This window comes from Acipenser ruthenus, chromosome 2 (assembly GCF_902713425.1).
Source record: "Acipenser ruthenus chromosome 2, fAciRut3.2 maternal haplotype, whole genome shotgun sequence".
NCBI classification, from domain to species: domain Eukaryota; kingdom Metazoa; phylum Chordata; class Actinopteri; order Acipenseriformes; family Acipenseridae; genus Acipenser; species Acipenser ruthenus.
In genome coordinates, this window is record NC_081190.1 from 54,918,477 (window position 1) to 54,935,547 (window position 17,071).

The window sequence follows — 17,071 nt, forward strand, 5'->3', positions numbered from 1 at the left end:
TATCTTGAAGGTCCTGACAGCACACCACTGCTATGAGTTTAAGAAGATTCACTTGTGCTGGATACCTATACAGTGTGGCGAATCAAGCTCGTAGTAAAACCTGGCATGGGAGAAACTGCTATGCAATAAGAGTCTTATTAAAATCGCTGCTTTTGTTGTTACACTAGTGCAACTCCCAGCATCAGGTATTTTGGTATATCTTTTGGCTGTTGTAGTCAGTCAAAACTCTTCTTTGCTTTCTGTATAAGAGGGAAGTTCAACTTTCAATATGCTGTTTTTTTGTTGTTTTTGTTTTTTTGCAGTATTTATTTACCAAATGTCTGGTTGTTAAATAGTTAGTGCATTTTATATTAGTACATTGATGGTATACATTTCTTCTAATATCAGTAGAACAGTGTATTACAAAATAGCTGGAGTTGTAGAACGAAGAATATTTCAGTTGGCCCCAAAGTTTTAGTTGGCAACCAAATTTTAGTCTAGGAGCCAGATGCCCCTAAGGATTTTGGCAAACTTTGAGCCCTGTGTTAAGACACTGCCGATACCCAGCCCTATTTAATACATACTCTGCTGTTGCGTACTCGGATATTAAGTACTACTATTGAATTCCTGATAAGCATTTATTACATACAAATCAAACCACTCTCTCAAGAAGCAGCCTTCCATAAATGTTCTATTTGTTCCAACATTGCATAATAAACCATAAATACTGAAACCTACATGGTTAAAACAAGTTCATCTGTTAATCGTGTTCGGATTGACAGATTAACTACCAAACATGTCTGCAGAAATCTTAAAGGGTAATAAGTTTATTTTAAAGCATTTGTATGTTCACATAATCCTGACCCTGCAGCCAGATTGAAATAGGGAGGCCGGAACCGAAAATGCCGGTGCCACAAAACTGAGTCACGCTCTATTTTAAAAATCAGCAAAATTTAAAAAAGGCGGAAACAGTCAGATTTGTGTGCAGAAACTGGATATCGCAACTTTAAAACATTATTTAATACGGTACTTTTTTTCTTAATACTGTACTGTGTAGAAGTTACTTGAAAAGACTACATTAGATAGTTATTTTTAACTTCCAACGCCATGCATATCGTTTCTGAAGAAACTATCAGAGCCCTGTTTCCACTACTTCAATGGGAAAGCAGGACTTGACCACAGTCCTGAGAAAATGGAGAAAATTTGTATTTATTTATTTATTTATTTATTATTTCAGGTATTTTTTCCTCAAAGCAGTAAAGGTTTAAAACTGGAAAACATCAGTATTTATTTGATAATTTCTTTTACTTTTCTACCTGCTGACAGTGGCCTCACAATTTAGTTTTTGGAATGAATAAAAGTTTAAAGTTTTAATAAATGTTTTTGTGTCTTCATTAGCTATTCTTTTTAGCATGTACTGTAATAAACTTTGAAAACAGCCCTATAAAAAAAAAAAAATTAACAAAGAACCAGGTTGGTTTTAACTTTTAAACGGCTACCGGAGGATTCAAGAACTTCTGTTGCAGAAATCATAGACTTTTGCCGCAGGATTTGGAAAAATGTGCCGCGCTTTTCACGGGGGACTATATCTTGTGTCCAGTGAATTCCCACACCCTCCCACAGGAACCTTTGTGACTTTTTTCCCCCTAAGAATGATATTATTAGAATAATCGTAAATCTGGATTATTTTCAAATATCGAATCGATAATTGAATCGACCTGTAAAAGTGATAAATCGCTCATCAGTAACATGCAAAATAAAAATAAAAAAATTAAAAAAATTTAAAAAAATGATATACAGTACTGTGCAAAAGTTTTAGGCAGGTGTGAAAAAATGCTGTAAAGTAAGAATGCTTTCAAAAATAGACATGTTAATAGTTTATATTTATCAATTAACAAAATGCAAAGTGAGTGAACAGAAGAAAAATCTACATCAAATCAATATTTGGTGTGACCACCCTTTGCCTTCAAAACAGCATCAATTCTTCTAGGTACTCTTGCACACAGTTTTTGAAGGAACTCAGCAGGTAGGTTGGCCCAAACATCTTGGAGAACTAACCACAGTTCTTCTGTGGATTTAGGCAGCCTCAGTTGCTTCTCTCTCTTCATGTAATCCCAGACAGACTCGATGATGTTGAGATCAGGGCTCTGTGGGGGCCATACCATCACTTCCAGGACTCCTTGTTCTTCTTTACGCTGAAGATAGTTCTTAATGACTTTCGCTGTATGTTTGGGGTCGTTGTCATGCTGCAGAATAAATCTGGGGCCAATCAGATGCCTCCCTGATGGTATTGCATGATGGATAAGTATCTGCCTGTACTTCTCAGCATTGAGGAGACCATTAATTCGGACCAAATCCCCAACTCCATTTGCAGAAATGCAGCCCCAAACTTGCAAGGAACCTCCACCATGCTTCACTGTTGCCTGCAGACACTCATTCGTGTACCGCTCTCCAGCCCTTCGGCGAACAAACTGCCTTCTGCTACAGCCAAATATTTCAAATTTTGACTCATCAGTCCAGAGCACCTGCTGCCATTTTTCTGCACCCCAGTTCCTGTGTTTTCGTGCATAGTTGAGTCGCTTGGCCTTGTTTCCACATCGGAGGTATGGCTTTTTGGCCGCAAGTCTTCCATGAAGGCCACTTCTGACCAGACTTCTCCGGACAGTAGATGGGTGTACCAGGGTCCCACTGTTTTCTGCCAATTCTGAGCTGATGGCACTGCTGGACATCTTCCGATTGCGAAGGGAAGTAAGCATGATGTGTCTTTCATCTGCTGCAGTAAGTTTCCTTGGCCGACCACTGCGTCTACGGTCCTCAACGTTGCCCGTTTCTTTGTGCTTCTTCAAAAGAGCTTGGACAGCACATCTGGAAACCCCTGTCTGCCTTGAAATTTCTGCCTGGGAGAGACCTTGCTGATGCAGCAAAACTACCTTGTGTCTTGTTGCTGTGCTCAGTCTTGCCATGGTGTATGACTTTTGACAGTAAACTGTCTTCAGCAACCTCACCTTGTTAGCTGAGTTTGGCTGTTCCTCACTCAGTTTTATTCCTCCTACACAGCTGTTTCTGTTTCAGTTTATGATTGTGTTTCAACCTACATATTGAATTGATGATCATTAGCACCTGTTTGGTATAATTGTTTAATCATACACCTGACTATATACCTACAAAATCCCTGACTTTGTGCAAGTGTACCTAGAAGAATTGATGCTGTTTTGAAGGCAAAGGGTGGTCACACCAAATATGGATTTAATTTAGATTTTTCTTCTGTTCACTCACTTTGCATTTACTTAATTGATAAATATAATCTATTAACATGTCTATTTTTGAAAGCATTCTTACTTTACAGCATTTTTTCACACCTGCCTAAAACTTTTGCACAGTACTGTATATAAATTTAAAACGAGATTACAATCAAGAATGGAGGCTTGTTAGCGGGATTTAAAGCTGTATTACAGTTAAGATACGGAGGACTTGAAACATAATTGTGGCGAAATGTACAAAAATGTCTGCACATAAAAAACCCCAGAAGAATGTGCCCATGACCTAGGGATTTCGTTGTGGAAGACAGCAAACGAAAGAAGGTACAACTTAAGTGTGCAAGTACTGTTAAGTTACTACTATACATAGTGACATGCTCAAGCATTTTGGAAAGTAACCGAAAACACTAATTTAATACAGTATACCAAAAACGAAAGCCCCGAAAAAAATGATTTACATAAAACTCACAAATACCTAAAAATACGCACCGAAAAATACAATTAATAAAAACTGAAAAACAGAAGCCATATATATATATATATATATATATATATATATATATATATATATATATAAACGAGTAATTAAATATATATATATATTTTTTAATTGCATACACACCTCATCTTCCACCATTGATCTCTTCTGTACAGACCAACTGTAATCTGGATAGTGCGCTATGGTTGTTGAGCTGCCAAAATCACACAGTTTGATTGTGCCCTGGTGACTGATCAGTAGATTCTCGATCTGTAACATAGAAGAAAATAAATCTAATTTACACACGGCAACAGCACACTGACAATATGCAATCACAAATGGATGACTGTATTAAAACATCCCAATAAAATGCTTAGAACCAGAAGAGAATACATTTAGAACGGTGTATACAGGGCTGTACCATACAAGCTGATATCCACTCTACAAGTGAGCTTGCTGGGTGAAAATGAGCTTGCATCTTACATAACACAACATACTATATGTTTTATAATACAGTCAATTCTTCTTAATACAAATTTCAACAGGAAATTAATTTGTGTTAAGCAATTTTTAATAAAATTACTAACTTTGGTTGGGACCACATAGAAAATTCATAGCATCAGGAAATTTGTCTAATCTGAGTTTGTTTTAACGAGAATTAACTGTATCTAGTTAAATAATAATAAGTAAACATTACAGCTATTTTCAATGTCATGTTATTTCCATCAGATACAAACTGTCAGATAAAAACACAGTTCATATGGCTGGGGCTACTGATTTTCCACGATTGCGGAATCACGGACGGAATCGCGGAATTAGGCATTGGGAACGGAATTGGCATTTTGGGAATGGAATTCTGCTTTGCAACTGCACCTTTAAAAAAATAAATAAATAAATAAATAAATAAATAAAAATACAAAAAACTGTGCAAACAGTCTTTTACCGCTGTTATTCTCCTATAAAAAAATAATGGATTGCTTTGAAAACTACACTACCCAGAAGCCCAGCGATGACGCTTGTATAAAATATTTTTGTATGTTTACTTGGATCATTGGATAACGAGAAAACAGGTGGTTTTGTGGGCGTTACCCTGATGGACGGTCTGTCTCTGCTGCGGGGCTGCCTGTGTGCTGTGTGAGTCGAGTTGTTTATAAAAGCAACTAATTGTTTTGTGAGAGTTCTATTCTGTGGAATAATTTTGGAGTTATTGTCACACGGCTGGCTAAGTGGTGCCGTCAGATCCAGGAAATGAATACACAGGACAGATGAGGTGAAATGATGAAAGCGCTGTTGCGCGGTTTATTATAAATAAAAGGTTTAAACAAACAGAAGACAGGACACGGCACTTTACGCCAAATAAAACAGATAAACAAAACGGTGGACGGACAGACAAACAAACACGGTGAGTCAAACAGTTATTATTATTATTCTTTTTGTTATATTTTATTTTACCTCCTTCTCCACACCCGTTCTCCACTCACTGAACACACAACCCCGAGTGAGTAAAACGTGCATCTATATATACTGTTGTGCTGGGATTCAATTACTAATTAATTATTCACTTAAATCCCAGCACGTGAATTAATTATGTGCAACCTCGTGCTCACATATTATATACTTTAAATGCACGTGAAGTGATGTGCAATCCCGTGCCTAAATACAATTATACATTTTAAATAACTCACGCTACACACACCCATTTATATCCTGTGCAGCCATATCTATACACCAACATTAACACACCACACGCAACATACAACACAGAAATGCACACAGGGGCGGAGCACATTGCCACAGTTATATATACAGAAAAGTACCTGAAAAAAAAACCGATCGTCAACCCCCCCCCCCCCCCCCCCATTAAACATGTCATCACAGATAAAAAAAAAAACACATGTTGCCCTACCTTGAGGTCTCTGTGAATAATAGGTGGTTTCTGTTTGTGCATGTGCTGTACCGCTCGACAGCTCTGGTAAAAGACCTTTAACACTGTATCACATGACATAGGGCCTTTCAATTCCACTTTCTTGATAAAGTCGACTAACTGACCTGCAAGGATAAATCAAACATGTCAAATTAGGTTACTAACAGTTAATAATATCCACAATGTGTTAATGCCACCGACAAATGAAAACATGACAACAAATGGAAATACAGTTTAGAATAAAAAGGAATAATCTCTTTATGACAACAAGCTTGTTCTGAAACCCAATTTAGGCATCTCCCTTTACAAATCATTTGAGTAATATGTTTAGAGACAAATATATCTACCCTGCATCCTTTATATATCATGCAAGTGATACGATTTCATGGACACTTAAGTGAGTGTGCCTGTGAAACTAATCTATTCTTTTCAAACCTTTATCAAAGCTCCTTGTCTTTGTAACTGCAATAGGAGTTCCATTTACAAAATTAAATGCACCAGTTTAGTAACATTATACATTCAGCAAAACTTCAAATATTTAATCTAGTCTTCCAAAAGGAAGTGTACAAATAATTTCAAAATATTGGAGTGGAAATCATTGAATATTAGGTGAAAATAAAATGTCTTTGAAGCGGATAAAGAAAAGATTGGAAACACCTGCCATAACACTGTCAATGGTGAAAGAATTGCAATAAATATTCCGCCACAGCTGTATATGAAATAAGGTCTTTCCATATCTTGAAAATGTAGCCCACCATGATCTAAATCCACAACAGACAAAGTTTGCAATACCACAAAATATAATGCAAACTTGTGTATATACAGAGGAGAACACATGAATTCAGCCTTGGGCTCGATCCCTTGCTTAACACATGCCTCTTATATGTTACCCTAGCAAAAACACAAAGGTATATTATATCAAACACTGTAACCAAGGTATGGTGACCACCTTATATAACATACAACCCACAAATTCTCCTAAAATGTGTAAGAGTGCATGTTATATTCCGAAAATGTATATTCCATATATAACCAGATTCTGACAGTGGTCTTTTAGTAGTCTTTAGATTTTGATTAAAGAGCTGTGCTGGGCTGTCAACTTGCAGCCCCAGTAAGTTCCATCATCCCTTGCAGTAATAAGCTAGCAGGGAGGCAGAAAAAAGTGTTAGGAGTCCTACAAACAGGTTCATACATCTTTAAACCTACCTTTACAGAGTTCAGTGAGAATGAGGAATTCTGCTTGTCTCGTGTCAGATTCTTCTTTTCCTATTGATGCCGCTGAGCAGAACTGAACAATATTAGGGTGGCCCGAGAGCTTTTTCTGCAGTTTAATGGTTAAGGTAAAATGATACCAATACCAAGTGAGGTTGTTAGGATGGGGACAGTTCACCTGCTAGTTTAACCGAGTTTAATTCTCAGTCATTACTAATAACCTAAGGTAAAGGCAAATCACTGAGATGCCACCTGTAAAGCTATTCTTCTTACATCTATGAGTCACAAACAGCACCAGTTTAAACTACTATGTGATTCACTAATACTGCATACCACACATCAATAGTAATGTCATACATATCCCTGCCAGGGATATACATTAAAATGTTTAGGTGTCAGTATAATGGAAAACTGATCTAACCAGTTGTCAGCACTCAGTATTGTGGAAAACATAAAACTGTTACCTACATTTTCAGTAGTGTATGTGGATTTCTTGTAACAAATGTCCAATGAACTCGGGTGACTAATAGTGGAGATAGAAAACCCTCAACAACTGTTTTAAATGCCCATAAAAACCTTGATAAATGTCCATTCCTACATAGTTATTCCAGAACAAGATCACTGAGCAACCCCAAGAGAGATTCCCAATTCCAGTAAAGGATACCATAAAGCAGACCTCTTGAATAATCGCCTTGCTCTTCTCCTCATCGTTTGAAAGCAGCCGCTGTAATTGCAAAACAAAGGAGGAAGTTACAGCTAATCTCAACAATTAATATGAAGGACAATTTCCTGTGAAGTCCAAATATTACCACGTGTTATACATGTTTAATTCGTTCTTAACACGGTTAAACTGTAAAAAACAAAAAATACAACAAATCCATGGATATTGTGTATAATGATTTACACAAAAAATAAAAAAGCAAACATGACAGATTTTTTTATTTTTTAGATTAAATTGTTTTATTGATTTTTCCAAAACAACAATAGGTTATGACCAAAGCACATGGCAATATACTCAACTAACTATATACATAACCAGTTGAAAAGGAAAACAGAAAAGTACAATTAAACAAATAGAACAGATACATATGCATACAAACTAAATATAATAAGAAAACAAATGAACACCATTATAATAATAATAAAATTAAAATAAATAAAATTAGTGCCAGTGTCTTAACCCAGTCTCCCTGCGGTTTTAGATGTCCAATATCTCTGTGACGCAAGTATACCAGTGTTTTTCTAAGTGGATTAGGTTGCCACTCTGTATGGGTCGGTACACCAAGGATGCCCAAATATCTGTACCATCTTGGCTCAAATATCTCCATTTTGTTAACCAGCCTTGTGGCAGTGTGACCCCGCCTTGTGTGTATTGTTTGTTTATATGTTGCATGTAGTGTGTTAAATGTTGGTGTAGTCATTGGTACACGGGATATAAATGGGTCTACGTAGCACGACTGATAAAATGTATATTTGTATTTAGCCACGAGGGTTGCACATCACTTCATGTGCTGATTAAAATGTAATACTATGTGAGCACGGGGAAGGACACGTAATTAATCCATGTGCAGTTATACCGAGATTCTAATTGAATGATTGATTAGCATCGAGTCTCGGTACAACTGCATAAAAGACGCACATTGTCACTAAGTCGGGGTTGGGTGTACAGAGAGGAGGTACGGGGAGATAGAGAGGAGACAATAACAATTGCTAAAACGTGCTGGATTAGCCAGCACGACACTTACTTGTTTGTCTGTCTAGTTTGTTTGGCCCTTGTGCCCGTTTGTGTGGTGTGTTTTGTTCAACTCTTTTATTTTGAATTATTATTTAATAAAGAAACCGAGCAACTTCAGGTCTCGGTTTTAACCCGCAGCTGCTGTGTATTTGCGTCTTCTTCCGGGTGTGACGTCACCACTGCAGCCATCCTGCCACAAGCCTATATGAAAGTCGCTCATAGGCTGCAATACTACCCTGATGTAACTGCCATTCATGTAGAGAGGGGGCTTCTGTGGATTTCCACCCTCCCACCAGAGGTTTTCTCCCAATCAATAGCGCAGTCTGGATCCAGTCTGCTTTATAGGCAGGTGTGCTAATATGAAGGGGTCATCCAGAATGTAAAAACTGGGGCAATGAGGAATGTCTATCTTAACCACATCTTGCAGGACTTTGTGAACCTTTAACCAGAATTCAGTGGCAAGACCATATAATATGAACTAGTGTCCCCCTCCTCTGCTTGACACTTGCTTGAATCCTTTAGGCCTAGTCTATGTAGCCTGGGGGCAGTCCAGTAAAATGTATTCCAAATCTTAAACTGGACAAGTCCAGTCCACAACTCTCTTGACATTGGTCTAATGTTCTAAAAAGCATAACAACATTCTTACCCAGTGACAGAAATATTTAAATCTCTCTCCGATACAGACTGTAATGCTGAGATCGATGTATGTGTCCTTCCTTTGTAGGAGTAGAGAATAGTAAGCAGAAGCTTCATGTCCTTTGTCAAAAATCTCCAGGATTTTGTAAGGGGACTATGCACACTGTGGTAGGTTAGTACTTGAACCAAAGACTTTACACAGCAGGTATCGGAGTTGCAGATACCTCCAGAAGTGGGACTGTGGTAAACCAAATTGTTGTTTTAATTTTTCAAATTAATTTATTATATTATTTTCATATACAGTAGTCTCCGTCTAAGACGGAGTTAGCCACCAGAGACACAATATGAATCAATAAATAAATAAATATGTATTACTTGTCATAACGCACGTGTATCAACATATGAAATGAACTGAATAAGAGAAAAGCAATAGGCAAGTGTATGTTAATAAACTATAATAATAATAAAAGTAACAGACAAACTAACCCAGGGCTCTACAGTGCATATGCGACTAAAAATATGCTTGTGCAAACGTACATTTTAATTTAGGCGCATGTATGCAACGAAATTCCTAAAGGTTGACTATAAAAAAAATGAATGTGATTTTTTAAAATATAAAACATAAAAATGCCCCACCAATTTAACTGATTTATCAGTGCGATGGGGACTTGTTTCCAGACAGTTTGAAAACTTGTCACACCATGATTAGGAAAATAACAAATTATTTTAATGGGATATGTCGGCACTGAAGGTATGTGAAAAGATTAAAGTGAACAGGGAACTTTGAAAAGGGCTAGGGTAGTTACAGCGTATTCACAGTTGACGGAGAGTAGCAAAAGAACATACAAGTTCAACCAACAGCGGCTAAAAGATTTTCCCTGGCTTAAACTTAGCTGTTAGCTTTTCCCCATAGACAAAAACAAAGAAAACCATCTAGTAAAATCAGCTGTAAATTTATTTAACAAGTGTTCAATATTGCATGAAACTAATTGATCTAATTCAGGTGGAATTGTAAGGCCCAGGTATTTTACACCTCTACTTGGTCATTGAAATGAACCTGCGCCTCTGACTTTGCCCAGTTGAGTTGGTATTGAGAATTTGGACAGTGCATTCACCACTTTAAATAGGGCAGGAATAGAGTTTTCTGGGTCGGACACGGACAACAGGCTATTGTCGGCATACAGCATAAGCTTAAATGTTGAACTGGGAAAGAGGGGTTTATGCAAACAGCAGGTGCAAGTGGTTCCAATGCTTGTGCAAATAGTAAGGGTGAAAGAAGGCATCCCCACATGACAGGATTTTTAAATATTGTCCCATATCTATAAGCCTAGAGGTGGTGTTTGTCACTAGGCGAAGCCAAATGCTGTTAAACAGCTCAGGCCTGTGGATATTGGAGCATATTTGAAGAACCTTAAATGTGTTATTGCTTATAAAATGGCACCACTAGAAAAGTGAACTAATTGTCATGTGAAGAGCTGTGCTAGTATGGGGACATATCTGCACAGGTTAGAACGCTTGTTAACCAATAAGATTGCTCCCTCTACTCTTGCCATTATATTGAATATAAAACTGAACATACATAATTCACAACAGACTTTTTCGCAGTCATACCCAAATTCGATTCTCCTAAATGATGCCCTTGCTTGTAATAGTTCAGATATATTTCAAGTGAATTTTTTGTCGAAACACAAATATAAATGATGCAACATTCATGGATAACTCAGTAAATTAATGAGCTTTAAAAAAAAATGGATAAATCTGCTTCATCTTGAACTGTTAAAAAGTCTTGCAAAGGAAAACATTTTTCATATTTACCTTAATCATCAATAAAAGAAACATTTTACCTTAAGAGCATAGTCTTTACTACTTCCAATATCCTGGGCTTCATACACAAAGGCAAATCCACCTGTTAGAAAAGAGGAAAGAGTGTTACTGTACAGTAATAACATGTTCGGTGAAAAGGTAAATGTTTATTTTATAGATTTAAGTATTATTTATATATTACTAAACAAAGGTAAAGTAACTGTTGCCTTCAAAAATATGTATTTTAAATGTTTTTCTTTAACTAACTACTAAAGACAATGCATGCTGGATAACATCTGTAGTTTTATTTTTAAATGGCTAAACTTTTTTTTTAAATGGCTAAGCTAGTTTTAAAAAAGTATGATTTTGTTAATGGTTAATGATGCTTAAATGTTCAATTATCCAGTGCGTTAAAATCTTCAGTGCAGTCGGCATAAGGTAAGCCACATCTTGAAAGCAACCAACAGTGTTGTATGGTTTCATTTTAGTTCCATGTCTAGCGTGCTGTAGACAAACATTTCATGAAACGGAAACCTCAAACCTCAAAAGGCCATATGGAAGGAGTAGGAGGTGCTTACTGTACGAGAGTCAGTTGTTACTAGTGTTTCTGTAGTATGACTACAGGTATGCACTTACACATACAGAGATTCAAATACAGGGTGGTCAGGGCTCCCCAAAACTTTTTTTCCCCCATTGAGGGTCCAGGACTATCAAATTTTTTTTTTTTTTTTTTTTCATCAGTTATGAAAGTTTTGACAATTTAACAAAAAGAAACCAAACACTACAAGAACAAAAAGGAATAGCAAAATAATCCACAAAAATAAAATTCCATAAATATCAAAGGAGAACCAACCATTATACTCAAACTAGGCATCCCCCACTGCTCTTCATATTAAAAAGGAGACCGCTCCAGTTCAGAACCTAATCAGGTTTTTAAATTCATAAATCAGAATTCATGTTTTGGTCTTGCTTATATTTTTCTACTGAGTTGCCCAAACTAACTAACTTGCTTATTCAACATAAGAACACTAAGCTCTAGGGAAGTGGGAAGTGAAGTCCTGCTTTCGTTACATTTCTTAAAACTGCATCAACATAATTAATATGTCAAACTTAACTCAAGGGGAGCTCATATTTAATATAATTGGCTAAATGGAGATGTAAACAATGATTATTTGAAAAACAATTCTGCCAAGAACTGACAAGCAACCAGTCTACCCTTAAACTTAGCAGCATTACCACAGCACAGATAAATATACAGCAAAAAGAAATCCATTAAACTTCTGAGCTTCTGTCAGCAGCAGCTAACATCTTTCAATCACAATTGTTTATGCTTTAAGCAGTCAACAAGAAAGCCTGAAATGTATTTCTGCAAAACAAGCAACCGTACACAGGAGGTCATGTGAAAAAGGCACAACTCAGTATAGGTTCAGTCTGCTCTGATCCAAGTATTCCCAGGTCCCTGTTTTCCAGAACTTTGCAGCACGAACTCACACAACGCAGCAGATTAATACAAATTAATACAAATTATAATAATCTGCTGTGGTGCTACCCGTGTCAGACGGACACACACTTGTCCCAAGGATGCAGACAATGGCAAACGTGAGTCCCGACAAACCCTACGTGGGTAAAGATGGTGGTTATAAAAATCAATGAGGCGTTTGTGCTGCTATTGTGGAAAAAACTTTCAGAACCAAATTAAAATGAGGTGTTGCGTGTCCCTGAAAAAAAAAATTGCACGTAGAAGCATCTGTTTTTAATGTATCAACGATGGCAGCCCTTCTTGAGAAAGCACTGCAAAGTGGCTTTGTAAACATAACTGGTCCGTCAGTTCGCATGAGGACCAAAATGTAAAACTACGGACTTAATCCTTTTATGTGAAAGTGCTTTTGCGGACCTCAATTTGTAAAAAATAGTAATGAAAGCACCTGTCTGTTAGAAAGAATTGTTCATTAATACTGTCAATATGAGCAAGCGTACAACTCAAAGTGACCTGTCAAAATGTCTTGGTTTGTCAGGTAATATGACAGAGAATGCAGGTGATCAAGCAGGGGAAGCTCCTCCCACTCCAAATAAAGCACACAAATTTAGAGAAAAGTGGCTGAAGGGTATTTGTTGACTGGCTGGACTCAACTGAAAACATGGGCTACTAGATCAGGGATGTGCAATCACCCGACGCCCCGGACAACAACATTTGTGTGAGGGACAATAAGTTTTACCGTTATACTTAGCCCGTCGGACAAGTAGTTTTTATTTATTTATTTTTACTACATTCGTTCTGTTGCTAGAAAACATAGGTCTATTTTTAGAGCCAGGCATTTCTCAAAACTGAATTGCGGAAGTCTAACACCTACACACAAACATTTTTTAAAGTGTTTACATCCCACCCCTATCATTTCTGATTGGCTAGCTGTGGGAAAAATTGGTTACAAAGAAACCCAGAAGTGGCTGCCAAGTGAGCCCCTGGCAATGCACAGACTAATCTTTTCAATTTAAGGTATTATTTACATTTTTTTTTTTAATTTAGTCTAATTTACCCCAGTTTCCTCCCAAATTTGGAATGCCCAATTATTATTTTTACTCCGGTTCACCGCTGCAACCCCTCGGCAACGGAGGCTGAAACATGTTCCTGCCAATCCGTCATTTTTTGCTCTGCGGATCCACAGCGAAGCCACCAGACCCATAGTGCAGGAGGACAACACAGATCTGAATGGCTCAACTGCAGACCCGCAGGCGCTCTATCAGCCACAGGGTTGGCTGGTGCGCGGTGAACCGTGGGATTGCCCTGCCGACCTAAGTCCTCCCTACCTGGGCGGCGCTTGGCCAATTGTGTGCCGCCCCCTAGGAACCGCCGGTCACGGTCAACAGTGACATAGCCTGGATTCGAAACTGCGATCTCCAGGCTATAGGGCACATCCTGCACTCCACACGGAGTCTTTACTGGACACACCACTCGGGAGCCCTATTATTTTCATTTTTTGTAAACTAGCAAATAAGTGATGCTGCTTTCTTAATGCATGAACCTCATATTTAAATGTAGCAATCTAGTAAAGTCACAACAACCAAAAAAAAAAAAAAAACACCAGTTGCTAAGGTATTAGAGGATTATAGAAAATCGTCTTGTGTAATTTATAAAATTATTCCTGAGTCAACTTTGTGGTCAAGCGTGTACAGTACTTGCTGGGATGTATGAAAAAAAAAAAAAAAAGTGAAGTTTACTGTTCAGAAGCATTTCAAGACAAACTTAAGTATTTTTTTTTCTTTCGATTTTAGTTTGCTAACCTAGTTTGCTTTAATATTTACATTTTTTTAGATTTAAAACACTATATTAAATAGATTTGAACAGAAGCAATATTAGTTATTTATTGGACATGCTCAATTCATCAATTTGTAAAACTAATAAAACATGAAGATTGCCAAATATGTTTATAATGATAGAAATTAAATACTTATATATGAAATTACCTGTACAATATTTTATTATTACTTTAAAATAAAACAGACCGATTAGCTCATGGAAATTTGTTTAATTATGAATTAATTTATGGATTTAGTTTTCAGTGAGTGTAGTGCAGGGAAATAATGTTGTCCTCCCAAAACAAAAACAAAAAAACACATCAAGGTATGAAACCAGGATCACCCTGCTGCAGCGGTGTTCCAGTTAGCCATCATGGGACAACATGTTAGATGAGGAAAAATAGCTGTAAAATGTTGTACACTGTTTTTTTAAAAAAAAAAAAGGTTATACACAGAAAAATCAGAATTCCACAAAACAGCAGTAACAGTTGGCAATGATTTCGTATCTGTGATGCAACAAACTAACACACCTGTACATCAGGAGTTGGATTCAGCTTATAGAGAAAGAGTGGAAAAAAACAGGCAGACGCTATTTTTATATTTGAATAACTCTCAAATATTGCTTATAGTTGTACTCTTGGTATGTTACTTAAATTTACTAGCAAATGTGTTAAAAACTGCACTGAAAGGAACATTTCCTTAAAGTATGTTATACATTTGTTGAGGTGAGGTGGGGTCACAGGGAACCTTTTGTGTATCTTGAAGAATTTAGTGAACCCATCAAGCTACAACGCTATATCTCTGCCCCTGTTAAATCAAATTGATTGATTGTGTTCAATGTTAAATAAAATCTAAATCTTACAAGTTATATTCACAGTAGGGGTACACATCTACATATTAAGATTTTAAACATAAGACCTGTCACACGGCTGGCTGAGTGGTGCCGTCAGATCCAGGAAATGAATAACACACAGACAGATGAAATGAAATGATGAAGGCGTTTACTTGCGCCGGTTTATTGTAAAATAAAAGGTTTTAACAAAACAAAAGACAGGACACGGCACTTTATGCCAAAATAAAACAGACAAACAAAACGGACTAACACTTAAACGGTGCACGGACAGACACACAAACAAACACGGTGAGTAAATAAACAAACAAGTATCGTGCTGGTCCTACCAGCACGCGATAGCAATTGTTATTTAACTTTATCTTTAACTTTATTTCTCCTTCTCTCTCTCCCGTTCACTACTCACCGAACACCCAACCCCGAGTGAGTGAAACGTGCACCTATATATACTGTTGTGCTGGGATTCAATTACTAATTAATTATTCACTTGAATCCCAGCATGTGAATTAATTATGTGCAACCTCGTGCTCACATATTATATACTTTAAATGCACGTGAAGTGATGTGCAATCCCGTGCCTAAATACAATTATACATTTTAAATCACACGTGAAACACAGACCCGTTTATATCCCATGTACCAATGCCTATACACCAACATTAACACAGCACACGCAACATACAACACAGAAATGCACACAGGGGCGGAGCACATTGCCACAGACCCCAAACACTTATTACATTTTTGTACCTACAGGGGTCTGCAATCTTTGAAAAACTTGTTGTCCAAGGGACAACATACTAGAAATATCTACTTGCCCCCTCCCCGTTGCACAAAAACACACGGATACATGTGAATTTACCCATCAAGATTAGAGCTGTCAACTCTCCCTTATTTGCAGGGACTCTCCCATTTTTTTTAGACACTTCTCCCGGGACAGATTTTCTCCCATATTTTGCTCAAAACTCTACTGTTAAATCTTTTTATGTCAGCTAACCTTTAATTTCTGCAAAAGTCATGTACGGTCTGTGGTTACTGCAATCCCCATCTGTACCTAGCAGGGTTTAGGACCCAGGGGAGCCCTGTGGCAGGCGTGCATTCAGTGCGTGAGGCAAGCTCACATACTTGACCATCGACGATGGCTTCGCGTGCGATCAGCCCGCCCGGTAAAAAAATAAAACAAAAAAATTGATGCAAATTTCAAGCTTCTTGGACAACAACATATTCTCACATAATCAGCAGCAACGTTGGAAAAGGCAGATCACAAAAACACCAAAAAGCCAGCCAGCGACGCTACGAAAACCAGCGCTTCAATTAATAACACTTTTCGTTGTCAAAGAAAAAACGGGGATCAAGAAAGTTACATAAGCAGAGACCTTTACATGTTGTGACAAGTTCAGCAAATCTGTAGTAGACATGTTCCCAGACTCACAAATTGCAGGAATAATATGTGTTTATATACATTACTAGTGTGTTAATTTAAAATGTTACTGACAGTGTCATTATTGATCTGTCGGTAATGAATAACGTTGCAATACCATGTTGTGTATTTTGGCTTTTTTTTAAATTTCATTTAAATACAAAATAAAAAATGCAATGATGGGCTTGCTGAATGGAGAGTTTTTCTTGTTATAAAGTAGGTGACATAGCGCGTCCTTTAGGTTTGTTTTGTGATGAAAGTAACAACACCAACTGTGTATGCTTTGCTGTCTTTCAAAAGCAACTACAGTGGACCTGTTTACAAAGCATTGGCTGCTGCCAAATCAGCCACCTACAACTACAGTACAATAAGAACCACAGGGACCAAGACAGAATTTGATTGTGAAGCATGTCATGGTTGTTTTTCTGTTTGATACGTTTCCTTTTTAGAATCAATGAGAAGGAGACTGTATCACAGTCTATC

General features: G+C 37.3%; 1 protein-coding gene across 1 annotated transcript in view; it reads right to left on the reverse strand.

Annotated features, from left to right (window-relative positions):
* The window catches only part of LOC117409277 (cyclin-G-associated kinase-like), an 85,846-nt gene that overhangs the window by 59,181 nt on the left and 9,594 nt on the right, over positions 1-17,071 (reverse strand). The window contains exons 2-6 of the mRNA XM_034015063.3: positions 11,066-11,127; positions 7,515-7,574; positions 6,845-6,959; positions 5,621-5,763; positions 3,859-3,984 (exon numbers count right to left, since the gene is read on the reverse strand). Coding sequence (XP_033870954.3) covers positions 3,859-3,984; positions 5,621-5,763; positions 6,845-6,959; positions 7,515-7,574; positions 11,066-11,127 — 506 coding nt within the window. The remainder of the gene's footprint in view (positions 1-3,858; positions 3,985-5,620; positions 5,764-6,844; positions 6,960-7,514; positions 7,575-11,065; positions 11,128-17,071) is intronic.